At 58.0% G+C, this 27,201-nt stretch overlaps 1 protein-coding gene across 7 annotated transcripts in view; it reads left to right on the top strand.

Moving 5' to 3' along the window:
* The window catches only part of TNRC18 (trinucleotide repeat containing 18), an 88,659-nt gene that overhangs the window by 9,140 nt on the left and 52,318 nt on the right, over positions 1–27,201 (top strand). For 5 of the 7 annotated variants that reach the window (XM_045047425.1, XM_045047424.1, XM_045047420.1 and 2 more), the window contains 6 exons: positions 15,302–15,457; positions 17,556–17,681; positions 18,138–19,859; positions 25,770–25,872; positions 26,153–26,358; positions 26,779–26,925. In XM_045047425.1, the coding sequence (XP_044903360.1) occupies positions 15,337–15,457; positions 17,556–17,681; positions 18,138–19,859; positions 25,770–25,872; positions 26,153–26,358; positions 26,779–26,925 (2,425 nt within the window). In that variant the 5' untranslated portion in view covers positions 15,302–15,336. Of the gene's footprint in view, positions 1–13,041; positions 13,687–15,301; positions 15,458–17,555; positions 17,682–18,137; positions 19,860–25,769; positions 25,873–26,152; positions 26,359–26,778; positions 26,926–27,201 lie in introns of those variants that run through there. The other 2 variants (XM_045047422.1, XM_045047423.1) reach the window with 2 other exon arrangements.

Genomic DNA, 27,201 nt, shown 5'->3' with positions numbered 1-27,201 from the left:
ACAGATTGGGGAGAGTGCGGTGATTGGGCATTCTTGATTTGGATGGGAGCAGCTTGGGGTGCTTTTGTTCCAGCGTGGACCAGTATGGTCTGAGCTGACTTATCTCCCTCCCGGTCATCGTCAGCCCTGGCCTCCACCCAGACTCCAGCCCCGTCACTGTGACCACCCTGTCCTCCTTTACGTCCCAGCCCAGCTTTTGAGGGGACCCATGGGAGCTGGTGTCCGGATAGGTCTTGGGGCTCCCCAGGGGCTCCTGGGAGCCCTGGCCAGCAGTCAGTCTTGGCCCCCAAGGTCAGGGTCCTGACCACACTAGCTGCCCACGGAGGCCTGGCATCTGACTCCGGAGGAGGTCAGGCTATTAGGTGGGAAACACCAAAGCTCTGTGCCACCTTTGCAGGCCCACAGATGCAGCCATCACCTGCATCCGAGTTTCCTTCGTGAGCTAACGAAAGCGAACAAAAAAACCCTCTCCATGCGCTCTCCCAATCTTGCACGTTCTGGGCCTTCACGAGCCAGCTGAAGATTCTACCCTTTGATCTCCGGATAAAGAACTGCTTTATCTGGAGGCAGGTTGGCCTCGGAGCTGAGGTTAGACTGCTGGAGTTTTGGATCTTGCTCCTCCACTTACTGGGTGTGGGATGTTTCTCTAAGCCTTGATTTTCTCATCTATAAAATGAGTCCATTAGTGACACTGAATTCATCCGGCTGTTGTGAAGTTCGAATGAGCAAGTAAGTGCCAGCCAGATGCCTAGCATAGGGATGGCCCTCGCAAAAGTTCGAGTAAAAGTGATTGCTGGAATTATAGTCATCATTAACCGATGACTCAACAAGTCATCAAGTTAACAAGCTAATCTCTTGTTCTAGTCCCGTCCTCTCCAGGGGACTTCTGGAATTGTGTATTAGGCCCCTCTGAATGGCCCATGGGCTTCTGGGACTCCAGGGTCCCACCCTGAACCCGTCAGTTGAATCTCTCTTTTTTTTTTTTAAATTTAAAAAAATTAAAAAAAATTTTTTTTTTAATTTAATTTTTTTAAAATTAATTTGGTGTAACAGATATACCGTAAAATGCTTCAATCCTGAGTGTTTAGAACATGGCATATTTACAACACGAACACACCCGTCTAACTACCAACCAGCTCGAGATCAGGGCATTGCCAGCGTCCAGAGGGTGCCATCTTGTTCTCTCCCAACCACCCTCTACCCCACCTCCAACATCATTTCTTATTTCTGGTACCTTAGAATCGTTGTGCCTATTTTTGAACTTTCTATATATAAGTGGAATCATACGGCGTGCCCTCTTTTCTTTCTGCTTGCTTTCACTCAGTCGTATGTACGTGAGATTTATCCGTATTGCGGTGTGAGGCGGTAATTTATTTCTTGGTGCTGTGTAGTATTATACAGAAAAATAGTACTACTTTATCCCCTCCTGTCGACGGACGCTGAGGGTTTGCTATGGATAGTGGCGTTAGGAACATGGCTTTTGGTATACATACGTACACAGTTGTTTGGATATAGTGCCTAGGAGCAGACTGTTTGCTCACAGGGTATGTGGAGGTTCAAGCTTCAACAGTTGTGCGTTCTCCAGTGGATGTTCCATTGTACCCTCCTGGCAATATCATTCCACCTCTTCCGCGTCTTCGCCATTCCTATGAATACTGTCAGTTTCCTTAAATTCTACTCATGCAGGTGAGTGTGCGTTAGTATCTAATTGTGTGTGCGTCTTAAAATCCTTTCCCTCGTTTATTTTTTTTTTTTAAGTTTTATTGAGGAATACTCTGCCCACTGTGAAGTTCACCCTCTAAGAGTGTGCGGTTCTGCTTAATGCTAAATATAAACGTTAGAGTAAAAGTTACACATCATTTTAAAAGTCAGTTAGTGTTAGAAGAAGAACTATGAAGAAAACCAGCCATCCCCTGCCTCCTGTCTCCCTAGTCTTGATTCCTTTAGTTAACTCTTTTGGCTATTTCTTGAAGCCTTTTCATCCATATTTCTATGTAATAACCTGCTTTGCGATTCTCTGTTGACTTCTGTGGAAGATGAGCATTTTGTGTGGACTGTCTGGGTCTGAATCGTGACTCTGCTACTTCTTAGTGTGAGACCGTGGGCAAGTTTCTTTACTTTTCTCTGTGCCTTGAAAATGTTTGTCATCTATAAAACAGGGGAAAATAATAGCGACTGCTTCAGGAGATTATTGTGAGGATTAAATAGTTAATACATGTAAAACACTTAGAACAGCATCTGGAATATAATAAGCTCTAGTAAGTATTTATTATTGTTGTTATATCATGCCCCCATCGTGTTTCTTTCCTCTATCCTCCCAATATATGTGAAGTAAAGTCTTGTTTAAGCCAGGTTTATTATTTTGTGTTTGGCTTTGTAAATATTGCCTACATTTGAGCCAAGTAGTATAATAAAATTCACTTCTTTATTTCCTGGAGTTATTCATTGCCTTTTTTTCCCCCTTTAATCTGCTGGAATTTCTTACAATCTCTGTCTTCCAGTCTCTTGGACTACTGTTTATTTGGTCATATCTACTGGATTAGCTGCCTCTTTTCTTGCATATTTCTTTCCTAGAGTGTTCCATCTTTCTGGTCTAGTCTGGTTTGCCTGGTGCTTGGCCCCGTTTTAGAGCCATAATCCTTCAGACTCCCTTTATCTCTCTGCTGTGTTGGATTTCCTGTTTTCTCACTCCCTTGCTTTCCTTTTTTTTTTTGTGCTTTACTTCCTTGTTTTGGTAGAGCACATCCTGCTGCAGTTTTCTGTGAAAGCGTCCATGGAAGGCAAGTTTTTTTGAGGCCTGGTGTGCCTGAAAATGCCTCTGTTCTACTGTGATACTTGACAGGCATTTTGGAAATAATTTACCCCTGGTGTTTGAAGGAATTGTAGCATCACCTTCCAAATTCCAGTGTTACTTTTGAGTAGTGTGATGCTCTTTTGTTTCTTGATCTTCATGTGTGAACCTTTTTTTTTTTTTTTTTTTTTTTATCCTTTTCCAAATGCTTAACATGTTTTAGAACTACATCAAGAGCGTTGGCTCCACAATTCACGCACAAACATGCTTCACCACTCTCTAGCCCTGTGGTCTCGGACATGCTTCAGCTTTCTTTTTTGTGAATTGAATAATAGTGCCTACCTTTTACCATTTCTATGAAGACTAAATGAGCTTATGTACATAAATGCCCAGGACATTGTGTGGCACAAAGTAAGCCTCATGGCTATTAATACTGTTACTATTCTTTTCATCACTTGTGGTCTGAAATTTCATATCTGATGTGTCTTCCTGTGGATTCTTTTGCATTTCCTGTGTTGGGTGCTCCATAGGCCATAGTAATCTGGAAACTGAGGTCCTTCGGGCTGAATTATTAGTATTTTTTTGAATTAATATTAATTTTATTAGTATTTTGTAATCCCCTTCCCTCTAGTACTCCTATTCATTAGATACTGGATCTCCCAGACTGATCATCTACTTTTTTTTATACTTTATTTTTTATTTTCCATCTCTCTTTATTCAGCTTTCTAGGACATGTTCTTAACGGTCTTCTAACCTTTCAGTGTAATGTTTGTAATTTCTAGGAGCTCTTATAATTCGATATTCTTCCTTTTTTTTATTTTTAGGTTTACTTATTTATTTTGAGAGAGAGAGAGAGTGGGCATGTGTGCGTGCATGAGCAGGGGAGGGGCAGAGAGGGAGAGAAGAGAATCCCAAGCAGGCTCTGTGCTGTCTGCACAGAGCCTGATGGGGAGCTCAAACTCACAAACCCGTGATATCATGACCCAAATCAAAGAGTCGGACACGTAAGTGACTGAGCCACCCTGTTCTTGTTTCATGGATACATTAATTCTCATTACTTGGAGAATGTGTGTATATGTGTATATATATATATATCTATATGTATATTTTTTTCTCGCTTGTCTTTCACATTGGAGACTTCCATGGGTGTCTGGTGGTTGATTCTCTGGTGTCTCTCTCTTTTTTTTTTTTCAACATTTATTTATTTTTGGGACAGAGAGACAGAGCATGAACGGGGGAGGGGCAGAGAAAGAGGGGGACACAGAATCGGAAACAGGCTCCAGGCTCCGAGCCATCAGCCCAGAGCCCGACGCGGGGCTCGAACTCACGGACCGCGAGATCGTGACCTGGCTGAAGTCGGACACCCAACCAACTGCGCCACCCAGGCGCCCCTGGTGTCTCTTCATATTTAAGATGGGAGGCACAACAAAGCTAGGGGGACCCATTGACCCTTGTGGAACTCTCCTGAATGTCTCTATAGATCTTTCCCTTTTGAGTTTGCCAGACTCCCAGGCAGGAGTTCCAGTCTCCTGCCCACAGGGGAGCTAAAGCCTGGCTGTTCCCCTTCCAACAGCTGGAACAGTGGAAGAAGGTTTCTACTGAGATCCATTTTTCATTTCGGTCCCACCCCAGCCCTGAGGATGTAGCCAAAGACCCTCAGTGGCTCCATCGGCCCCTAGTAAGTAAACAGAGGGCTTGTGGGGAGCTCTTCATTCTTCCCCTGCTCCTCTCTGCACCATGGCCTTTGCAGGTGCTGGGTCCAGGTTCTGCACCTCTCAGGAATTGCTTGTTTCTCGGTAACCTCCGAGGTTCAGTTGCAATTCTCTCAGCTCCCCACCCTGCTTCTTTGGTCCCTGCTTCCTGCTTCCAGAATGTTGTGAGTGTTGTTTCCTTTCCATTCCTGTATTTTGTTGTTTCTCTCCCTGTTAAGCTGCATTGCTGTTGTTGTCGTGGGGTTCTGGCGTTTGGGAAAAGATTCGGCAGGACGGATTCTATGCACCACTTCTGGGATCCAGCCCACTCTCCTTCCCCTGGCCCCTGCGCCTGGGAGGGGAGGCCTGGTTCCTGGGTCCCTGCCTGTCCCACTCATGGGCTTTCTAGCTTTCGGCCCAGGGGTTCTAGAAGGCCCTCCTCCCTCCCTCTCTACTTCCTCCTCTAGACCTAGACCTAGGTTAGGGAGGAAAGAAAATCCACGGGCAAGTCCTCTAATTGCTTTAGAATTGAGAACGTCTGGAGCCCTGGGGCAAGGCTGGAGTGGATGCATTTGCATGTCTTTGGCAGGGTTGAGGCCTTGACCCTCCGAGCTGCTGCGGGATTCCCTTTATTTGGACTTGAGCACCTACTTTGTGTGCTGGGCACCTGGTTGGGGCCAGGCAAAGTCCCAGCCCACAGGGGTCCCGTATTCGGGGCTGGGAGTAGGACGGGGGTTAAAGCCCCATTGTCCTTCTGTGGTGGGGGTGGGGTCAGCTAAAAGATGTGCTTTGGGATCTGACCCCCTGGGGGGAGCCAGGGTTGCCTCCTAGCGGGAGGGGAGAGGCCTGGTAGCTAGCACAAGGCTGAGTTGCGGAGCTGGAGGAACAAAACCCAGCGGCCGTAGCTGGAGAGGCGGGATGGGGAGGGGAGGCTGGGGCCGCCCAGCGGGTCTCCTCCCCTCCTGGCTGGGCAGGGCAGGGCAGGGCAGCAGCTGGTCGATCTGGCCTGGTGGCTCCTCTCTGCTTGCCTTGGAGGAACCCCTGCAGCTCGACTCACCGCTGTCTCTGCCGCCCTGATGGGAGCTTGGGGACAGTGGCAGTGGCCACAGGTCCCGTGGCCCGGCCAGAGCACCAAGAATGTGCAGAGCACCAAGAATGCCCCCCCCCCCGCCCCCCAACCCAGCCTGGAGCTCTGTCCCTCAGCCTTGCTCATCTGTCGTGTGGGACTTCCCCCTAGCATAGGGGAGTGCTGTGGTCACGGCTTCGTTCCTTTCCTGCTGCCTTCACTTTACTTTAGAGGAAAGTAAGGCACAGAGAGGTGGTGTTACCTCCCCAAGGCCACACAGCTGGGAAGTGAGGGCCTCTAGAAGCAAGGCCTGAGCTATCTGCCAGAAAGCCAGGGGCTGGGGAGAGCTTGGTCATTGGTAGGAATTTTTCCTTCTCTTTCCTTTTTTCCTCTCTTGGCTCATTTTAATTTATTCATTTGCTTCAGTTTTTGCAAATTTTGTCAAGGTGAGAGTTTGTAAAAATTACTCATAAAGATTACTTAAAATGTAATACTTATCATGTTAGTGTTCAGATTGGCCTCTCTCCACCCCCACTGACCTTTCCTTTCCTACAGATTTTTTTTTTTTTTTTGGGAGAGAGAGAGAGAGAGAGAGAGAGAGAGAGAGAGAGAGAGAGAGAAGCGAACACACACACACACACACACACACACACACACACACAAGCAGGAGAGGGGCGGAGGAAGAGCAGAGAGAGAATCCCAAGCAGGCTCCACACTCAGCACAGAGCCTGATATGGGCCTTCATCCCACAACTATGAGAACATGACCTGAGCCGAAATCAAGAGTTGGACACTTCACCCACTGAGCCACCCAGGTGCCCCATATGGATATTTTTTATTGGGGTTTAAGATGCACGGAGAAATGGGCATAGATCATAGACGTACAGTTGTATTATTTTTTCACAAACTGAACCCACTGCGTAACGGTCCCCCTGCTCTCTTCCCCCTCCCAAGAGGTGACCTTCTCAAACCACCCGAGATTGGAGTCGCTTGAGTCGCCTGTCCGCGCAGGTAGTACAAGGAAGCACGTGCTGTGTTGCCTTTTGGGTGAGGTGGTGAGATTCACCACGGCCCCGGTCTGGGTGGTGGCAGTTTCTCCTCGCTGGAGATGTTCGTGGTGCGGCCAGGTCACGATTTGTTTATCCGGCTGTTGATGTACATTTGGGTCGTTTTCCGATTTTGACTCCTATCGTGGTTAGACTCTGCGCGCGGAAGGCGTAGAAATGCCGACTTGCTGTGCGCGTTTCCACACCTTGCCCTCGGATGTATACCTGCGAGGGCACGGCTGGGTCACAGAGGTTGGCAGATTGTGCCCAACCGGTCTCGAGAGTGGTTGTACCAATTTACGCTTCCTCCAGCCGCGTATTAATATTTAATCCTGTCCATCTTTCCTTGTTGACATGAGCCCCTCTGGCGGGCCCGTATGTGGTAGTTTAAATTCACGTTCCCTCCCTGGTTTTAGAGGCTGAGTACCCGGGCGTCTGGCTGGCTCAGACGGAGGAGTGTGCAGCTCTTCATCTCAGGGTTGTGAGTTCGAGCCCCACGTTGGGTGTAGAGAATACTTTAAAAAAAAAAAAAAGCTTAAAAAGAAAGAAAAGAGAATAAGTGCCTTGTCATCAGTTTACTGGCCATTTGGATATCTTATCTGTGACCCTCCGGGTGCCCATTTCTACCTTCTCTTGTCTGACTTTCTCTCATTGAATTGCAGGAGTTCTTTATATATTCCGGATACAGACCCTTCCCTGGTGACGTAGGGCACAGATCTTTTTCCATGCGGTAGCTTCCCTTTTCTCCCTCCTAATGGTGTCCTGGGATGAATGGACATTTCTCATTTGAACGTAAATTCCGGTACATCATTCTTATCTCTTTGGTTCGTGCCGTTTATAAAATGGGCTTTGAGAAACCTTTGTTTGCCCTCGGGCTGTGAAGGTATTTTTTCGGCATGTTCTTCTAGAAGCTTTCCTGTTTTGCCTTTCACGTGGAGATCCACAGTCCACCTGGAATTGATTTTCGAAACCTTGTCCCCATTAAACAACAATTCCCTGTTCCCTGCCCCTCCCCCCGCAGCCCCTGCCACCCACCCTTCTACTTTCGGTCTCTATGAACTTGGCGACTCCAGGGACCTTCCTAAAAGAGGGATCCTACTTTGATCTCTGCATTTGTCTTTCTGTGTCTGGCTGATCTCCCTGAGCATAATGTCCTCAAGATTCATCCATGTTGGAGCACGTCAGAGTTTCCTTTTTTTTTTTTTTTTAAATAAACTATTTATTTGTTTATTTTGAGAGAGAGAGAGAGAGAGAGAGAGAGAGAGAGAGAGAGAGAGAGAGAACCCAAGCAGGGGAGGGGCAGAGAGAGAGAGGGAGAGAGAGAATCCCAAGCAGGCTCCACACTGCCAACACAGAGCCCGATGCCGGGCTTGAACTCATGGACCGTGAGATCGTGGCCTGAGCCGAAACCCAAGAGTCGGATGCTTAACTGGCTGAGCCACCAGCCAGGGGCCCCTCCTCTCCTTTTAAGGCTGAATCATGTTCCATTTTATGGATGGACCGAGTTCTGGTTATCCACCCGGGCCTTGGGTAGCTCCTACCTTCGGCTGGTGGGAATAATCGCAAATGATGCCTCTCCGAATACGGGTGTGCAGATACCTCCTCGGGAGTCTGCTTCCTCTTTGGGGGTAACATTTAGAGACTGAACACGCACACACAACTGCCAGGATTTGGATGGGGATTATTGCATTGAATCTCTGGCTCAGTCTGACCAAATGTGAGCATCCTAGGAGGTACATCTGGTGATTTCCTTGGGAGGGACCCCCAAAGTGGGTCTGCATGCCTTTTCCAGGCCTTGAAGAGTTCTGCTGATTTGCTTTCTGAAAGCTGGGGATGGGCTGGCTCTCTACTCACCCTCCCTGGGTGGCTTCCCACCCCGCCTCCGCCCTCCCCGCAGCCAAACCCCAAATGTGCTCGTTGGAAAGACGAAAATGGCGTCATCCCCTTTTGATACTTCTTTGTAAATCCTAACGAGAAATTTCTTCCTGGATTCAGCCATTTGCTGTTGTCGGTGATTTGCTTGGGATTCTTACTGAATGATCAGACTCTTTTTTATACGGCGAGGGCATTAACCCGCTCTCTGGCTTAGATATTACAGAGGTCTGTGCGTCTCGGGATCAGTGGGAGTGAAGGTCATTTTATCTGGAGGGTCCTCACCCTATTTTCAGCTGCTGTCATAGAAACGCCTGAGTCACATGTCGGTGCTCTGGGCTGGCATGAGCTCTTTTCTGGGTGATAACCCTGATTTGATCATGCTGATGAGATGCTCCGATAGCCTTTGGTGACACTTTAAGGGATACAGCTCCTTTTGAGGCCGGAACGTTTTAAATAGAAAGGGACGATAGATTTGTTCTGTTTTGGTTAGGGAGAGGCTTTGCTGGGAGTGAAACCAGGCAAATAGGGTCTAGCGTCTGGGTGGTGTGGCTGAGTGGAAAAGTGTAGAATTTGGAGTCAGAGCCTCAATGTCTTCATCTGCAGAAGAGTTAAGAATCCTCCCCTCCCAGGGTTGAGGGGGGTGGGGAGACAGAATGAAGCAAAGCCTCTTGAACGCCGAATGCTGGCTGTGAAGCAGGGTCTCAGGAAAGGCTCTGGCTGATCATAACCTCGCCCATCCCTCTCCTCCATAATTGAGCGCCTTCTGTGTGCAGCGTAGGGGGCACTTGGGGTGGCACAAACCCACACTGTAACGTCAGGGTGCGGACCCTAGCCAAATTAGGTGTACCTCCGGTTTTTTGTAAATAAAGTTTTATTGGCACAGAGCCCAACAGTTTGTGTGTTGTCTGTGGCTGCTTTCCCTGCAGCAGGCAAGATAGGCCCACAGTGCCTAAATGATTTATTATCTGGCCCTTTCAAGAAAAAGCTTGCCGACTCCTGTTCCAGTGGGTGGAGAAGGACAATAAACAAGGAGCTACAATAAAGAAGGAACTAATGTGTGCTTGGTATGATAAATGGTGATAAGCGCTATGGAGAAAAATAGTTCAGGAAAGGGTGTAGGGTGGGGTGGGTCGCAGTCCAAAATAGCGTGGTTAGCAAAATAAATAAAATAGCATGGCTAGGGAAGGCCGTATTCATCAAGCGTCACTTGGGGTATAAGAGAAGGGAGGGAGGTCTATACAGATGGGAGTTTCCAGACCATTTGGCGTATCTGGAGGGAGGAAGGGATTCCAGGCTGAGGTGCAAAGGCCCTGGGGTGCAGCCTGTGAGGCTGTGCTGTTCCATGTTCCGGCCCAGCCCATTTGGAGTGATAAAATCCTTCATCGTTTACTAAACCTTTGTACCCGCCATGATCTCGCCGAGTACCCCTCCCTGCTCCCAGCAGAGCAGGACTAGAAGGGTCCCCAGTGACTTCCATCTGTTACAGAGGCAGGATTCCACTGGCCAGCTGAGGTGGCCTGACTGTTACTCTGGCCGGGGGACGGGGGGTGTCTGGCAGCAGATGGGCATAGCGTAGCACATTACAGAGTGTATCTGGATGGGCTTAGTCCCCAACTCCTGACACACAGTAGGCCGACATAAGCACTGAGGGAGGGAGGGAAGGAAGAAAGGAGGGATGGATGGATGGACAGACGGAAGCACGGACCTTGTCTGGATTCAAGGTCTGCCTTCTGGTGACCTTGGCCAGCCTCAGAGTAGGCAAACCTCGGAAGCTCTTCCTGTGTTCCAGGTGTGGGTGAGGGGGGTGGTGATGGCTGAAAACAGGCTGGCCAGTGTCCCCAAATCCATAGCTCACTGCTGTGATCCTGGGGTGCTTGTCCATGGCTGGCAGTGTGTGGGGTGGGAGGGGCTGGGATGGTGGTGGTCCCAGCTCGGGGAAGGCCTGTTAACTCAGTGCGTGAGGGGGCACAGAGTGGGGAGCTAAGGCCGACCTTACCCAGCTCTCTGTTGCTTATGCTCCTGGAGGGACCCTGAATCTTTCCCCCGGAGAGCTGGGCCTCAGTGCCTCCTTCCTCGGCCCCCCTGGGGCATCCTTGCCCTCTCCCTGGGCACTGAGGACCAGAGAAGGAGAAGACCACTTTCCAAGCACCTCCTAGGGTGGCGGTGGGGGAGAGGGGTGGGGGAGGGGCTTCCTTCACTTTCCCTCGCTTTCCCTCTCTCAGGGCCCAGGACTGGACTAGAGGTAGGGGTCCGCCATGGTGGGCTTCCCAAGCTGAGGGCTTGGTGTGACAGTGTGTCTATAGCAGTGTCCCAGCAACTTGGTCCCCCCAGGCAAGCTCTGAGCCTCAGTTTCTTTGTCTGTAAAAAGAGGAGAACCAAGTTCCTGCGCTCCCAGGCCTGTGGGAGGGTGAGTCAGGATGGGGAGCTGCCAGCCCAGGGACCGCCTGCCTTGCGCCGGGCATCAGGGCGCTCTGGGCAGAGAGGCTGGTCTACCAGCCAGCAGAGAGGAGAGCTTATCATTTGTTGTTGTTGTCTTCCAGTTCAAGGTGAAATTCATACAGTGAATTTCAAATTAACCGTTCGGAAGTATGTGATTCAGTAGTATTTAGTGCCTTCGTAGGGGGCCATCACTAGCCCTCTGCTTGCAGAATTAAAGTTTTAAGGAAGGACAGAGGGAATTTGGGTAGAGGGTCCCTTCCACACCCCGACTTTGAGCAGGTGCTCTGCTTCTCCGAGCCCCAGGGTTTGTACCGAAAAATCACGAGAATGACAGTAAAAATGGCACCTGACGTCCCGTGGCACTTCACGAAAGCGTTTTGCACGTTATGTTTTACCATGTGACCACTTCACACAGCCTGGGGACACTGAGAAACTTGCCCAGAGTCAAGTGGGCCTTGGAGCCAGGGTCTTGTCTCTTTGTCGTCCCTGGGGACCCTTCTGTTACCTCCCTTCCTGTGGTGGAGGACGGGCTTGTCAGAGGTCTCGTCCCTGGCCCCAGTCTAGTTTCCAGCAAGGAGAGGCCCTCACAGACTGAAGCTAAATTAAGTATAAACTAATTTAAAATTAAAACACGGTAAAAAAAAATTTTTTTTAATGTTCTTATTTATTTTTGAGACAGAGAGACAGAGCACGAGCAGGGGGAGGGGCAGAGAGAGAGGGAGACACAGAATCGGAAGCAGGCTCCAGGCTCCGAGCGGGCAGCCCAGAGCCCGACGCGGGGCTCGAACTCACGGACCGCGAGATCGTGACCTGAGCTGAAATCAAGAGTTGGACGCTGAACTAAGCCACCCAGGTGCCCCTAGACTCATGAAAATTTCAGAAAATTAAAGGTGTGTTAACTCACCGGCCACATTTACGTGCTCAGTAGCCACAAGTGGCTGCTGTAGGTAGCCTCAGCACAGATACAGAGCATGTGTCCAACGCCGTTGGTTACGGGGCCGTAAGTGTCATTTATTCACCTGGCCTGCTCGGAACGGCAAGCGGGGCAGCGGGAACACTCTTCTATGGGTGACTGCCCCGCAGGGCTGCAGAGCCGATTGCTGGGCTCTGGGGTCAGCCCCAGCTCCGCGCCCTGCCCAGCGCCCTGTGACTTGCGATCGTTGCTTGTCCTCATGCCGGCGAGAAGAGTCCACAAATGACCACGTGTGAACCTGAAGTGGTTTCAGCATGAGTGGTGCCAGGTGGCCCAGCCTGTTTGTTTAGCGTTCGCCGTTATTATTCTGGATGACGGTAATTTGTTGTGGTTACACGTGTGTTTTAGGTCATTGGCGTTGGCTTCCAAGGCGGCCAGTGAGCAGGCGGCACCTCTTGCCACCAGGGGGCAGCCTGGGACCAGGGTGGGGGCCGGGCCTCGCGCTCAGCCTGCGGTGGGTGGCAGGGAGAGCCCCTCCCACCTCGGGCCCTGCGGGAGGATTTCTAGCAAAGTCTAGGGAGAGACCATTGGGCTCTGGCCTGACTGTCGCTGTCCCCCGGAGCCCTGAGACCCAAATCTGGGGAGCTAGGAGGCCGTCACCGGGTCCCCAGGGGTGGGTGCGAGGAGCAGGGGTGTGTACCTAGACTTTGAGAGGAGCCCCAGGGATGCTGGAGCACGGGCCGGGGCCTCGGACGGCAGCCTGGAGGCTCTGGCGATGCGGGGCGGGGGTCAGCTGCCTGTCCTCCACGCCAGGGAGACCCGGCAGGATGGCCTGGGATGGCGCTTGGTGGGTGTCCTCAGGGGTCAGGGGCCGCCCCTGCCCTTAGTATCTGCGCTGCCGAAGGGAGCACTACCCTGTCTCCTAATCCTGACGCGGGTCTATCTGCTTTTGCCATCGGAGGATTAGAAATGGCGCTCGCGTAGCCAGTCCACGAGTTGACACCTGCTGTGTGCCGGGTCCTGGGTGGCAGGAAGTGAGGCTGGCGGTTCTCGCCTGCAGGGAGGGGACCCGCTTGTGGGGAGGGATCCGCATTACCAAGTGTGTTTGGCAGGGGCTTGGATGCAGTGGCCAGAGGGGCTTCGGTGAGGCGCCGGGAAGGCCCCACCTAAGGGGGAAACGGGCTGGGTCTGGGGGGGTCGACAAGGACACCTGGGGGCTGGTGCCCGAGCGGCTGGGTGGAACGGAGGCAGCCACCGGCATTCGGAAGCGTGTTTGGTTTGCATCCGAGATCCATCGCTCAGCGGCTTCAGGAGAATAGTTCTGGGAGAGCGGGGGGGGCAGGGTATACGTGCAAATGAACGCCCCTGTCGTGTGTAACCGTCCTTGTGACTGGCGGTGGGGTGGCGACGGTGTGCCCGTTCCACGGAGTCGCACACCTCTGGTCTGGGAGGGGCACACGTTGGCCCGCGTGGTCTTGCCAGGGCACCAGAATTCCCGCCGGACCGGGGGAAGGGAGTTTGGGCGCCGTTGAGCCCCTGTGGCGGGTGGGAGCCGTTGGTGGCATCCGGGCACCAACGCCCCACCGGGCCTTGGGTGCTGCTGGGCGGGTTTCACAAGCCTGGGCAGGGGCAGGCCTGGGCCACCGGGCTTCCGCGCGGCCCGAGGCAGGAAGAGCTGGTGGCTGATGTAAGCCCTTGCGCAAACCTCTGGCTGCTGGCTTCCGGAGCCTTCTACCCGCCTGCCTGCCAAGGAGGAAGCCTGGGGCCTGGCGGGGCCCAGAGGCCCTGCTGCCCGGGCTCGGGCCACATGGGTGTCCTGACCGGCCGCCATGGCCCTGGGTCCCGAAGGCTTGGCGCTGGAGTCTGGTGAGGGGGCTGGGTGAGGCCGGGCTGGAGGACGGGGACTCCGCAGACACGGGGTCTGGTGATGGCACATGTGACCAGAAGGTGTCCTCCTGCCGTTTCCCTGCATGTGCCCCCAAAGGGACCGGGTGGACTTTGTGGCATCCTGTGCCCCCGGGAGGTAGTAAGCGAGCACCTGTCGTATACAGACTGCATACGGCACTGCTGGGGACCCTGAGGTGGGACGGGGCTCTGGGAGCCCCCCCCATGGGCTGGGGCCGCCGATGGTGTCTCGTCTGGGTCATTGCAGACAGTGCCCGCCTCACAGGGACGTGGGGAGGTTACCCGAGGGGGCACACGGGCAGCCCTTAGCTCGGGCTGGCCAGAGCTGGCTCCTGCTGGCTGCTTGGCCATCCCCGCCATGCTCGGTTCTGTGTGCAGGCCTCCGCCCCTCCTCCTGGGGGCGTTGGCGGGAGGATTCAGTCCCCAGACTGGTGCTCGTCAGTGACTGGGCGAGGCTGCCGTTTGTTGTTACTATTCTCCTGCGGTGCGTGCTTTCCTCTTCACTGTGGTTCTTAAGGGAGGCGTTAGTATTCCCATTTTGCTGATGAGCGACCTGAGGCCAGGGAAGGGCAGCCCCCCCCCCCCCCCGCCCAAGTCTCCCAGGCCTCCCCCTGGCCTGTGACCCGGAGGCCTGCCGGGATCTTCCCCTGAAGGGTGGGGTGTATGGATCCTGAGGGCCAGCGCCCCTGGCTGGTGGCAGCGAGGGGGCATCCCTTCTGGCGTGGGCCTGGCCAGGTGAGGCGTGGCTGGGGTAGGCGACGTCCAGCCAGGCCCCGGCACGCCGCTCTACCAAGTAGCAGTTGGCCAGCACATCCCCATCCGAGGGACCTTGGGTGGGATGCTCTGCTCTCTGGAAGGATGGCCCATTGCTCTCGGTCTTTCGCTGCTTCCTGTCGCTAATCCGCTGTAGTTGTGGGGTGCTTGCAGGGTGTGTATTCCGCAAGGGCTCCTTGGGCTCCTTGTATTCCAAGGGCTCCTTGGCTGTGCGACCGGGCACTGACCACCTCCGAACAGCAGCTTCCTGGTGCCTTAAATGGGCACATGGTTCTTCCAGCACCGGGCTGGCCGATAATGCCTCAGGTCTGACCAGGGCTGCCTTGGGGTCACTATCCGACTCGTGGGGTCCCCCCTGATCCAGGAGCTCCACGTGAGCAGGGGTTTAGGCCACGGGCCCCCCACCCCCTACCCCCTCGCTCTGTGGCCTCGGGACGGCCCTGTCCCCTGCCGCACCTCAGGTCTTATCTGCAGGTGGGGAGACCGTCCCGCTTGGGTCTGGGGTTGGGAGAGCCCTCTTGCTAATTGCCGGGTGCCCCGGAGGTGAGGGTCTTTGGTGGCGGGCGTCCTTCTGGCTGCTCCTCTGGGGCCACACTTGCAGCCTTTTCAAGTCCCAGGGGATCTGGTCGAGGTGGCCAGACCCATCCTGAGCCGGAGGGTCAAGGGTGGGGCGGAAAGGCTTCTCTGGTGTCCCTGCCAGTGGTAGCTCCAAGAAGTGGGGGAGACATGGGGATTCCGGGGTGCTGGGCCGGGCAGTGGGGGCCTGGTGGGTGCCTGACAGTACCCCCCCTTCTCTCTGCAGGCGAGGCCTTCTTGGGCAGCTTTGTGGCCAGCGGGATGGGGCCCTCAGCCTCGTCCCATGGGAGCCCCGTGCCCCTGCCCTCTGACCTCTCCTTCCGCTCCCCTACCCCCAGCAACCTGCCTATGGTGCAGCTGTGGGCCGCTCATGCCCATGAAGGTAAGGAGTGTGCCAGGTGGGCGGGGCTGAGGGCTGTGGGCCACTGTCCTTGGCACCTCTCCATCCTGCCCACTCCCTTCCACCTCCGGGCCTCTCTCCTGCCGTGGCTGGGGGGTGGGGGGACAAGGCCTGGTCATCCAGCTGCCCTGCTGTTCCTCAGATACCCAGTGCTTCCTCTGGTCTCTGTCACGGGGCCTTTGCACAAGCTGTTCCCGCCGCTGTGGGCCCTCACCCACTGTTCATCCCTTAGGGCTCAGCTACCCGCATCCCCACCCCCCTGCCCTGGCCCACCTCTCACCCGAAGGACAGGTTTATCTGTTTATTTGTGAGACATCTGTTTTCCCACCAGAGTGAGCTCTGAGGGCAGGGCCTAGTTCCGGTCACCGAGGTCTCCCTGGGGACCCTCGATAAGCAGCGTTGGAGCAGTGGGACCAGGGTCATCGGGTTCTCCTGTTGCAGTTCTGGAGTGAGGGCCACGGTCCCCTCTGCCGGGGAAGGGATGGGCCTGAGGGACCCTGAGCTCTTTCCCCCCCCTCTGGCGGATTTTGGATGCTGGGTTCTGGGAGCGTCCACTGCAGACCCGAGGGCTTTCTGGGGTCTTTCGCAGCGCACTGTCTCCCCACTTTCTCCTCGGTGCCAGGGGCTCACTAGGAGGGGGTGGTCCTGCCTCTCTAGGCCTGGGAAGGTGGGCAGTCTTTTGGGGCTGGGGTCCCACCTGAGCCTCCCTCTTCAGTCAGCCAGGGTGGGGCTGGAGGGACCTGAAGAGCTAAGACTGTGCCTCTGGTGCCTGCGTGCCACCAGCCTGCTCCTCTGCCCCTCCTGACTCCCTTTTCTTCCGTGTCACAAGTGCTATGCAGTAACGCATACGCAGTAACGGCTCCAAGCACGTAGGGTGCTTATTACTATGTACATTGCGTTGCACATCTGAACTCATCTTATACGCCCAGCAAGCTGTGAGGTAAGGACCGCCGGGTCCACTCTACAGCCGAGAAAGCAGAGGGATCCGATGCGATGTTTCAGTGCTTGAAAGAGATCATGTGTATCAGGTGCTCTTGATTTTTCTGGGGTTGTAGTTAATATCTTTAGCAGGTGGCCGCCGTGGGAGAAACGTGGGTCCGGTGTGGCCAGGGACAGGTCCTGCATCTCTGGCCTCGGAGGGAACAACTGGGAGCACGTGGGACCCGAGTCTCAGGTGTCTCCGATTGGCCTTTGGTCCCGTAGGACCCCCCCCCCCCCCCCAGCCCAGGCAGAGCATCAGGACCCTCCCCCGGTGCTCGGCAACCCGCCTGCTCGCCAGTTGGCCTGGCTTTCTGGGCCCTGCTCAGGGGCTCTTGGGCCTCCGTTGTGTGCCCTCTCAGATGTTTCCTTTCGTTTCTCTGTGGCTACCCTCTCCTGTCTTCTCTGTCCCACAAAGCCCCAATTCTGGGCATCCCTGGTGGGAAGACCTCACCGGAAGGATCCTCACCAGGAGGAATTCTTTCCCGGCGGCACCTTCCTGGGAGACCTGACAGTTGGAGATGCTGGGCAGGCTTGAGTTCAGAGGTGATCGACCTGCTCTGGGTCACACAGCAGAAGGGACTCGTTAAATCAGTAAACCACCCGACGTGGTCTGTGTGGGGCTGAGGTTAACTGTCCCAGTGACCTCCGTTCACAGTCGGGCTCCTCTGCTGTGTGACTTTGGGCCAGTGGTCCTCCCTGAGCCTGTTTTCTCATCTGTAAAGTGAGGATAAGAGTATCTGCCTCGCAGAGTTTTGTGCTGCTGAAGTTTAAATGAGAATAACAAAGGCAAAACAGTTGGCAGCGCTTGGCCTGTGATTAGAGCCCCCATCATCATCATCATCATCATCATCCGCTGCTTAGTTGGAGCCATTCGGATCCTCTTCCGGTGGGGATTTGAGGGCTTAAGCGGCTGGGGGCTGGCTGGGCCTAGAGGGAGGCAAGCCTGCTCTACGGAACTGGTCGTACATCTCAGGGCTCCCGGAACCAGGGGCTCCCTCCACAGCTAAAAGATTTTATTTTCAAGAAAAAGAGCGGGATGGAAGGAAGTTCCTGTTGGGAGGCCATGCCTTGGGCCAATCCGACTTTTTCTCTCTTGCAGGCTTCTCCCATCTGCCCAGCGGGCTGTACCCATCCTACCTCCACCTGAACCACCTGGAGCCCCCCAGCAGCGGGAGCCCCCTCCTCAGCCAGCTGGGCCAGCCCAGCATTTTCGATACCCAGAAAGGTATCGGGGTGGGAGTGGGGAGATGGGTTGGAGGGTACCTTCTGAGGGGCTTCTCGGGGGGTCCCCACCACTGCCCAGTATGCCAGGCAGCACTCCCTCTGTTTTCCAAGACCCCTGCTCCTGAGGGCCTCCCCAGCCCTCCACCCCCCAGCCTTCTGGTGCCTTCTAGTTGTGCTGTACTCGCCTGACTCTCTCTCTGTAGGCTCGAAAGACAACCCTGGCCTCTACCCCTTTCCCAGATGAGGAAACTGAGGCCCAGAGAGGTTAGTCAGTGGCCAAGGCGAGATTATGACCTCCAGACCCTCCATTTCCGGAGCCTGCCCTCCAAGGGCTGCGCTGTGCAGACCGTCCTTCCTAACCCTGGGGTTGCAGGGCGCCCCTGAGGGGCCCTCGGCTTCTGCGTCGGCGGGGTGAGGGGGCACTCGCTCACGCCTGCACTCTCTCTCTTCTCCGCAGACGGCTTCTACCTGCCCGCCCCAGGGGCTCCGGGCGCCCTGCACTCTCACGCGCCCTCCTCCAGGACCCCGGGAGGCCACTCCTCCAGCGCCCCGGCCAAAGGCTCTTCGCGGGAAGGTGCGGCCAAGGAGCGGGCGGGCCGCGGCGGGGAGCCGCCCCCGCTGTTCGGCAAGAAGGACCCGAGGGCCCGCGAGGAGGCTGCGGGGCCACGCGGCGTGGTGGACCTGACCCAGGAGGCGCGGGCGGAGGGCCGCCAGGACCGCGGACCCCCGCGCCTCGCCGAGCGCCTGTCGCCCTTCCTGGCCGAACTGGGGCCGCCGCGCGCGCCGGGCGCCGCCGCCGCCGAGTGCAAGGGCAAGAACCCACCCCCGCCGCCGGCGCTGAGCCTCTGCAACGGCGCGGGCGACGCGGGGCTCCCCGCGCTGGTGGCCAAGGAGGCGGCGCGCCAGGACGAGAGCGCGCGGCTGCGGCGCGCAGAGGCCCTGCTGCCCGGGCCCTGCCCCTGCCCGTCGCCCCTCCCGCCGCCGCCGCCCAAGGGCCCGCCCCCGCCCCCCGCCGCCCCGGCCGGGGCCTTCGCCGCGCCGCAGCCGGCGCCCGCCGGCGTCTACACCATCTTCCCCGCGGCGGCCGCGGCGGCCGCGGCCGCGGCGGCGGCGCGCGAGTCGGGCCGCGAGCACCGCGTGGTGGCGCCCACCTTCGTGCCTTCCGTGGAGGCCTTCGACGAGCGCCCGGGGCCCATCCAGATCGCATCGCAGGCGCGCGACGCCCGGGCCCGGGAGCGCGAGGCGGGCAGGCCCGGCGTCCTGCAGGCGCCGCCCGGGTCTCCACGGCCGCCCCCCGACCGGCCCGAAGCGCTGCGCGAGAAGAACTCGGTCATCCGCTCGCTCAAGCGGCCTCCGCCCGCCGAAGCCCCGCCGACGCGGGCCGCGCGCGCCTCCCCGGATGCCCGGGCTTACCTCCCCGCCAAGGAGCTGCTCAAGCCCGAGGCCGAGCCGCGGGCCTGCGAGCGCGCGTCCCGCGGGCCGGCCGCCGCCCCCCAGCAGGCCGCCAAGCTCTTCGGCCTGGAGCCCGCGCGGCCGCCCCCGCCCGCCGGCCCTGAGCCCAAGTGGAAGCCTTTCGAGCTGGGCAACTTCGCCACCACGCAGATGGCCGTGCTGGCCGCGCAGCATCATCACGCCAGCCGCGCCGAGGAGGAGGCCGCGGCCGCCTCCAAGAAGGCCTACCTGGACCCCGGGGGCGCGCTGCCACGCGCGGCGGCCGCCTGCGCCAGGCCGGGCACTGACGTGCACGCCGCGGCCCACGGGCCCGGGGAGGCCTCGGCCATGCAGAGCCTCATCAAGTACAGCGGCAGCTTTGCGCGTGAGGCCGTGGCCGTGCGCCCCGGAGGCTGCGGCAAGAAGAGCCCCTTCGGAGGCCTGGGCACCATGAAACCCGAGCCTGCCCCCACCTCCACGGGCGCCCCTCGTGCCCAGGCCCGCCTGCCACACCCCGCGGGCCCTGCGGCCGGGGGAGGCCGGCAGCTGAAGCGGGACCCGGAGAGGCCCGAGAGCGCCAAGGCCTTCGGGCGCGAGGGCACTGGTGCCCAGGGGGAGGCAGAAGTGCGACACCCACCCGTGGGCATTGCGGTGGCCGTGGCCCGGCAGAAGGACAGTGGCGGCAGTGGCCGGCTGGGGCCTGGGCTAGCCGACCAGGAGCGCTCCCTGTCACTGAGCAACGTTAAAGGTGGGTCTTGGGTCCCACCTGTCACCTTCTCCCTGCCTTCCTGGTATTGTGATTGTGAGATCTTTGTATGATTAAAATTTTGTAAACGTTATTAATTTTTGAGAGAGACGGAGCTAGAGTGGGGGAGGGGCAGAGAGAGGGAGACACAGAAGGTGAAGCAGGCTCTGGGTTCTGAGCTGTCAGCACAGAGCCCGACTCGGGGCTCGAACCCACGAACCGTGAGATCACGACCTGAGCCCAGGTCGGATGCTTAACCTACTGAGCCACTCAGGTGCGCCTCTGTGTGTAATCTTTTAATGGCTCTTGTTATTGTGTCTAGAGCACACAGCATAGCTCAGCTGACCGTTCCTCTCACGGGCATTCTCGTTTTCCCTTCTCTGATGTGTTCGTGTTTAGAATGTTGCATTGAATATTTTTGTGCATTGCGTTTTCCTGATATTTTGAGTCATTTCCTAAGATAGGTTCCTAGGAACAGGCCAGCTGGAGGCCTTCAATTCTAAGTCCTTGAGGGGGGTGACTGCCTTGCCTCGTTCATCATCCCAGTGCTTAGTGTGGGACCTGGTGCTAGAGTAGGTGTTTGATGAATGAATGAATGACCGAGTGCAGTGGACAGAAACTGGGTCCTAGTGGTCTCGTGGGACAGCCGGTGCCTTAGTGCCTGAAAAATGCTTGCTGATTTCGGTAGGGAAGAACGGTCCGTTTCTTTCACTTATTGGTGAAGTTGAATATTTTCCCAGAACTTGGTTGATGGTGTTTTTTGTGTCCCTTGCATATCGTGCCGTTGGAATCCTTCATGGGATTGGGGAGGGTTGGTATTTGCGGCATTTTTATCAGAACTCTGGCCTTGGTCTGCCCATCGTTGGGCCAAGGACCCTTCGACAGTTGGGTACTAGGCCGTACCCTCTGCCTGGACGGTGTGAAGTGTGTTGTGGTGTGGGGTTGTTGGACTGGGGTAACAGCCCGGGAATCTCTTCTCCCACTGGCCTTGGTCTTGTGACTTCTCAATGGTCGGTCTGGATTTTTTTCCCTGCGTCTCTGTCCCCAGTGTCCAGCCAGCTTCCCGTACATCCCAGCTGTGAGCTTAGGCTTTGGTCACATTGTGGGCCCCTGTCTGTGGCACCCACATGGCCCCCTTCCCTGCACCTCTCAGACTTTACCCCATAGGCCACCTGGGTGTCTTGGGTGTCTGACTCCTGGGTCCCCATCACTTCCTTTGTCTGGCCCACCCGTGCTGACTTCTGGGCTTTATCCTCCATCCGTGGCCACTCTCCTGTCCCAGATGCCTCTAGACGGCTCAGCCCTGCTCTCCTGGATGCGCTGGATGAAGCCCGCAAGGCACGGGCCGCCCTGGGACTCCTGCCGGTCCTCGCCCCACCCGTTGGCATGCAGGCTAGCGGCCGAGGGTCTTTATCCGGCTTAAGTGACTCAGAGTGAGTGACGCTTCCTGGATGTTTGTTGAATGAGCCCGTGGTTCTTTGTGGAGCCTCCCTCGCCCCCTCCTCCCTGAGCCAGGAAGGCCCGTCCTCCGACCCGGGGAGCTGGCCCCAGGCCCTGCCTTATTCTGGGATTGGAGGGGGATTGGGCAGCAACCCTCGGCCAGGGGGTGGCTGGTTCGGTGCTGGACGGGTCCTCTTGCTGGGACAGAGGTTTGCCCCCAGGGACCCCCCTGCGAGGTCAGAGCTCTTTGGGTCCTTGCCCGAGAGGATGCTCACGTGACATGGCACGGCACCCCTCTCGGGGGCTCCCAGTTCCCTGAGCTCGTGTCGGAGCGCAGAGTACCTGCTCATGCCCGAGGGCCCTGTGTCCATGGGGTCCTAGGAGAGCGAGAGAGAGAGAACGCGTGAGAGAAAACATACGTGTGTGAGAGAAGGTCTGTGAGGGAATGCACGTGCACGTGTGTGAGAGCACGTGTGTGTGACACTGCGACAGAACGTGGGGAGGAGGGAGGGCCTGGCGGGTTTGGGGTGAGATGTTCGGGGATCGGTCTGGAGCAGGCTTGGTCTGGTGCCGTCGCCCGTCGAAAAGTAGGCAGCGGGTTCTTCTCCTTAAAACCGTTCCCATAGGACGTGGTGGCTTTTCCCCAGTGCTGGGCGCCCTTGTGGGAGGGCAGGAGTGGGGGGCGCCCCCGGCCAAGTGGGTGGCCGTCAGCTCAGGTCTCCCGGTCTCATTCCATCTTCCCTGTCATCTCAGAGTTTCAGAGTGAGCCTTCTGCCTGTCGGTGGGTTCATGTCCCGTCTGTCCGTCAGCTCCGTGACCTTGAACAAGAGGCCTGAGCCTTCTGGGCCCCAGTGTCCACGTGTACCACGTGGCTGCCGGACACATAGTAGGTGCTTCACGAACAGGCCTGCCTTTTCTTGGTTTGCATTTAGCGTGTTGGGGTCTGGGAGCTTCTGACAGTGCCTGTGAGTCCTAGATCCTCCCGGAGTAACGTCCCCGTGGGCCCTCAGGGGCCCTGAGATGGACCAAGGAGGGGCGTGACCTACGCCTGTGAGTCCCAGCGATCCGTGGCCTCTGCCCCGAAGCGCGGCACAGCCGTGGGAGAACTCGGTCGTTAGGTAGAACCAGCCCAGGCTCTGGTACCCTCCCAGCTTCACCCCTGGGGAGAGCGGGTGAGGAGGCAAAGTGGCTTGGCCAGGGCCCCAGGCCTCGGGCTCGAAGAGGCAGACTGAGCTTGAACCCTCGGCCCAGGCCTGCGTCTCCTCCCTCTTCGTCTCGCCTGTTGGCATCAGCTCTGTGATGGAGTCACGTTAGGGGTAGATCTGGGGGGAGGGGTCGTGAGGACGCGCCCGCATCGCTCCAGGCAGAGCCGGGGTCGCCTGAGTGTAAGCCCCTAAGCCCCGGCCATGGCCCCAGACCCCGGAGCCGGTGGCAGCCACATCTGCCGACAGGTTCACGGAGGCCAGGGCACCAGGCCTCGGTCCCAGCCTCAGCCCCGCTTGGAGAGGCTGTCGCCGCATGGCGGTGGGCCCCGGGAGCAAGGCTGCCATTTCCCTGGCACCCATCCCGTGCCCGCTCTCCGTGGGAAGCGCAGGAGGCTCCCTGATCTGGAAGACCCGCTCAGACTCCGATCCCAGCCAGGAGGCCTCCTTGTCAGTCGGTGCTGTGACCTGGGCAGGCGGTTCTGTCTTCTTGTGCCTCAGTTCCCTAACCTAGAGCGGGAAGACGGCTGGGGCTTACCTCCTGGGTTGAGGACTCCCGAAGGAGTGAATGCCCGGAGAAGATCCGGGGGCCTCCTGCGCGTAGAAGTGGCCTTGAGGTGTGGGTTGTTTCCACAACTCACGTCTGGAGGGCCGGGATGGGGTCTTGTGCCTCTGGGACATTGGAGGGGGCCCCGTGCCTGCCCCGCACGTCTGCCTCGTGCAGGAGCTGGCCTCCCACCACCCTGGAACTCAGCACGGAGAGGTGATGGGCCCTGTGGTTTCCCTTCTCACTTTGAACAAAACCTGAACCACATTCCCTTCCACAGCCTACAAGGCCCTACAGCCTATACTCACCCCTTCTGTGGTCTCCCCTCCTGCGTCCTTCTTTTTGTTCTGTCTGGCCCCCATGGCCTCCCTGATGTTCTTTGGCAGACTTCTGTCTGAGGGCCTTTGCCCTTGCTTTTGCTTATCTCATTCTTCCTGGATATCTTCTTGTGACTCTGTCGGTTCATTTATCCGTTAATTCGTTCTCGCGTGTTTATCGAGTTGCTTCCCTTTGGCCAGGTATTGGGTAGGGAAGGAGGCACACAGGCGGGAGTGGGACTCCTTAAACCAGAGCAGTACATAATCTGATGGAGAAGACAGGTGGCGAACAGCCAGCGAGCAGAACAGCAATCCGTTGCGATCAGTGCGGGGAGGGAGAGAAACGAGAGCTTGATGGAGAGGTGGTCAGGGAGGGCTTCGTGGGGGAGGTGGCATTTCAGCTAAACTCCGACAGGAAAGGCTGAGTAGTCTAGGGGAAGGGCACTCTGGGTGTCGGGAACAGCGTGTGTGGCCCTGAGTGTGGTGAATACAGAGAGCTATGGTGACCGGGGCATGGTTCTGTGGGGCTGGGGTTCTGCAGGAGGGACAGGCGTGTACAGGGGATGGGAAGCCACTGGCACCCTGAATGGTGACAGGGCAACAGACATCGGACAAGGGGGCTCGGGGCTAGGTGACCTTCTAGGCACTTGTCCCTTTTGGGGACTCCAGGAGTCACTGCTAAGTCCTGTCCCCGAATGCAGGGTGGGCCGCTGGGCAGGAGGGCCCTTGGGGTTTCTACGGGCTTGGGAGGCCATCTCCGCCTGGAGAAGGGAGCTGGGGCACATGCTCTAATTTCCCAGCCCGGCCCTGGGACTCTGGGGGGTCCTCCACACCTCGGCCTTGTCTGAAGCCTGGGCTGCCCTTCCGGACCTGACCACCCCGGGGGATTCCCTAAAGGGACCCTCTACTCCGTCATGTAGCAGGTGGGTGGTCTCAGGATCCCTGTGGTTACGGGAACCACACTGACACTCCCCCCAGGCTGGCTGTGGCACTGCTCTCCCACTGAGGGCCCCTCCCCCGCTTGCCCCGGGCCGGGCCGGGCGAGACCACAGCAACTCTGAGCCGGTGTAAGTGAAGTTGGCTCAGCGACTTTGCCGACTGCAGCCCGCGTGGATAGCCGACGTGGCAGGGAGGCACCTCGGTGTCCCACAGGGGCCAGGTTGTGAAGACACGTGCTCCCTCGCCCGCCCTCACTCCTGCCTGGCCTCTGGATGCCCCCGTTGTTGGCCTGTCTCAGCTTAGATGCTCACTGCACTTCCCTGTCATCCTGGCCCGCCTCTGGGACTTCCAGGCTGTCCTCCCAGGTGGTCTCCCGGCCCAGTGTCCCCTCCTGCCTCTGGGGTGCGCCCGTCCCCAGCACTGCTGTCTGTCTCCTCGTGTGCTTGGTCCACGGGCATGTGCCTCTCTCCGGGCTCCTGTCCTTTGTCCTGGGGCTGTCGGGCTCCCGCCTTCCTGAAGGCTTGGGGGGGAAACACCGCGCACCCTGCCGAGCCTCTCCTGGGGGCTCTGTTCTTTGCTCGCTCCCCGTTTTGGGTGGGCAGAGGGGAGACATGAAGGGGAGATGGCTGATGGCAGCATTTCCCTGAGTGCGGGGGCCGCTGCCGGACCCCTGGTCTGGCGCGGAGCACCTGTGCTGGCGCCTCGGCGAGGCGAGGCCTCCTCCCTGCGCGCCCCGCCCAGGTCCGCCGGGTCTCTCGAGATGCACCGGGGTGGGCGCCAGCCCCAGTGCGTTCCTCTCTTGAGCAGCGTCTCAGCTGCTTTCTGTGAGGCCACTGCGGCCAGCGACCGTGCCCTAGCCTACCCGGGGCTGCCACGTGTGCACCGGGTTCTGGCTTGTGCGGAAGACACCTCGAGAGAGCGCCCGGGGCAGGAGCTGGAGCTGGTGGAAGGCGGCAGGGGGAGGAGGGACGGACCGGACGGCTGTGTGCCGGGCCGGACTTGGGGACCCGCCTTCTCTGCTCTGAGGGCTCTCTGGGGGTCGGGCAGCTCATGGAAGGTAGGGCCGAAGGGGCAGCTCACACGTTTTCCCGTCCTCCCCCCTCCCCCCTGACGTGGGGCGTGTTCTCGAGTTTTACTTGACTGTCCTGATTTGGGAAGGCTTGGCCACGTGTCTGCAACGGCCAGGACCACGACGGGACCGCAGCGGGGCTTGAGCGCGGCAGGTGCTTCCCTGGGACCTGGGTCTGGCTGTGCTGCTTTCTTGGGCTGTGGCTCCCCCTCCGTCTTGACCCGCCCTGCCCCGCCCCGCCCCCAGAACCCGCCTTCGAGGCACAGCAGTGGTGAAGCGGCACCCGCACTTGCCAGGGCGAGGTCCACACCGGCACTCAGGGGCGGGAGGGGGGGGCGGGTGCAGGTGCGCCGGCAGGGGGTGCTTGCTGGGGGCTCACTGCCTGCCTGCTCCCCTCAGGACACGGTCGAGCCGATGACGACTGTGGGGACGAAAGGGCCAGGCACCGGGAGGAGCGGCTGCTGGGGGCGCGGCTGGACCGAGACCAGGAGAAGCTGCTTAGGTGAGGGCTTGGGGGGGGCGACCTTAGGTGGGTGGGGCCCCCTGTCCTGAGAGCCTGAGCTGCCCTGGCCCCTGATCCTAGGCCAGATGGCCCCACAGCCGCTCTGTACAGTCAGTGTGGGTCCCCTTCCTGGGGGAAAGCCCCGGGGGCCCTTCTGTTCTGAGGCTGAGCCCGCCCCTCTTTACGCTGGGTGTCCCCTGGGTACTTGGGGCGACACCCCATCTCTCCCACGTCCCCCTGGCCAGCTGGGCGGTTGCCAATGCCTCTGTTCTCCTTCCAGAGAAAGTAAGGAGCTGGCCGACCTGGCTCGCTTGCACCCCACCAGCTGTGCCGCTAATGGCCTGAACCCCAACCTCATGGTGACCGGGGGCCCGTCGCTGGCAGGCTCGGGGCGCTGGTCCGCCGACCCCGCAGCCCACCTGGCCACTCCCCCCTGGTTGCCCCGCTCGGGCAGCGCGTCCATGTGGCTCGCCGGACACCCCTACGGTAGGTGTGGGGCGGGCGACTTCCCCCTTGTCTGGCGGTTGAGGACGGAGCGGGCCTGACGTGGTTCTTACTGGAACAGGGGGCTGGGGCAGGACTGTGGGTGGAGGGGAGTCTCGTGTGGGACCCACGCCCCGAGCTGGCTCCTGTCTTCCTGTTGCTGGGGCCCGGGCCTTGCCCCTCTGCAGACGCTTCGGCTCCCTCACGTGTCTGAAGAGGACAGTTGCTAGGACACCGGCCTCATGGGGGTCCCTCTGTTGAGCCCATTTGGAGGTGGTACCCAGGGGTGGTTGGCTTGCGGCCTGTCACCCCTCAGCTTCCTGCACGGAGACCCCAGGAAGGGGGCGTCTCGGGATTGGACAGAATTGGGGTCGTCCTGGGCCCCCAGCCCCTAGCATTGACTCGGGCCTGGGTCTCTCCTAGGTTTGGGCCCCCCACCTCTGCACCAGGGCATGGCACCTGCCTTCCCGCCTGGCCTGGGGGGCTCCCTGCCATCGGCCTACCAGTTCGTCAGGGACCCCCAGTCAGGCCAGCTCGTGGTCATTCCCAGCGATCACCTGCCTCACTTTGGTAAGTGGTGGCCTTGTGGTGGGGGGGGCAGTGGCTGTGGTAGCTTTGCCTGGAGAGCCTGACCCAGATGCCAAGGGCCTTTTTGGGGGACAGGCGTCGGCCCAGAACAACGGGGTGGGAGTTAGACCAGGGCTCCTAGGGGATGTTCTGATGTCTGGGGCTTCCCCGGGTAATAACGCTATGGTGGTCCCTGTTTTGATGGGCTCCTACTCAGAACCAAAGCAGGCTGCCCCCAGCTGGGGCCTGGCCCCCCTGCCCTGGCGCCTCCCATTCCAT

This window comes from Felis catus, chromosome E3 (assembly GCF_018350175.1).
Source record: "Felis catus isolate Fca126 chromosome E3, F.catus_Fca126_mat1.0, whole genome shotgun sequence".
Taxonomy (NCBI): Eukaryota; Metazoa; Chordata; class Mammalia; order Carnivora; family Felidae; genus Felis; species Felis catus.
The sequence above is the reverse complement of the archived record's forward strand: the minus strand, read 5'-3'. Positions and strand labels throughout refer to the sequence as shown.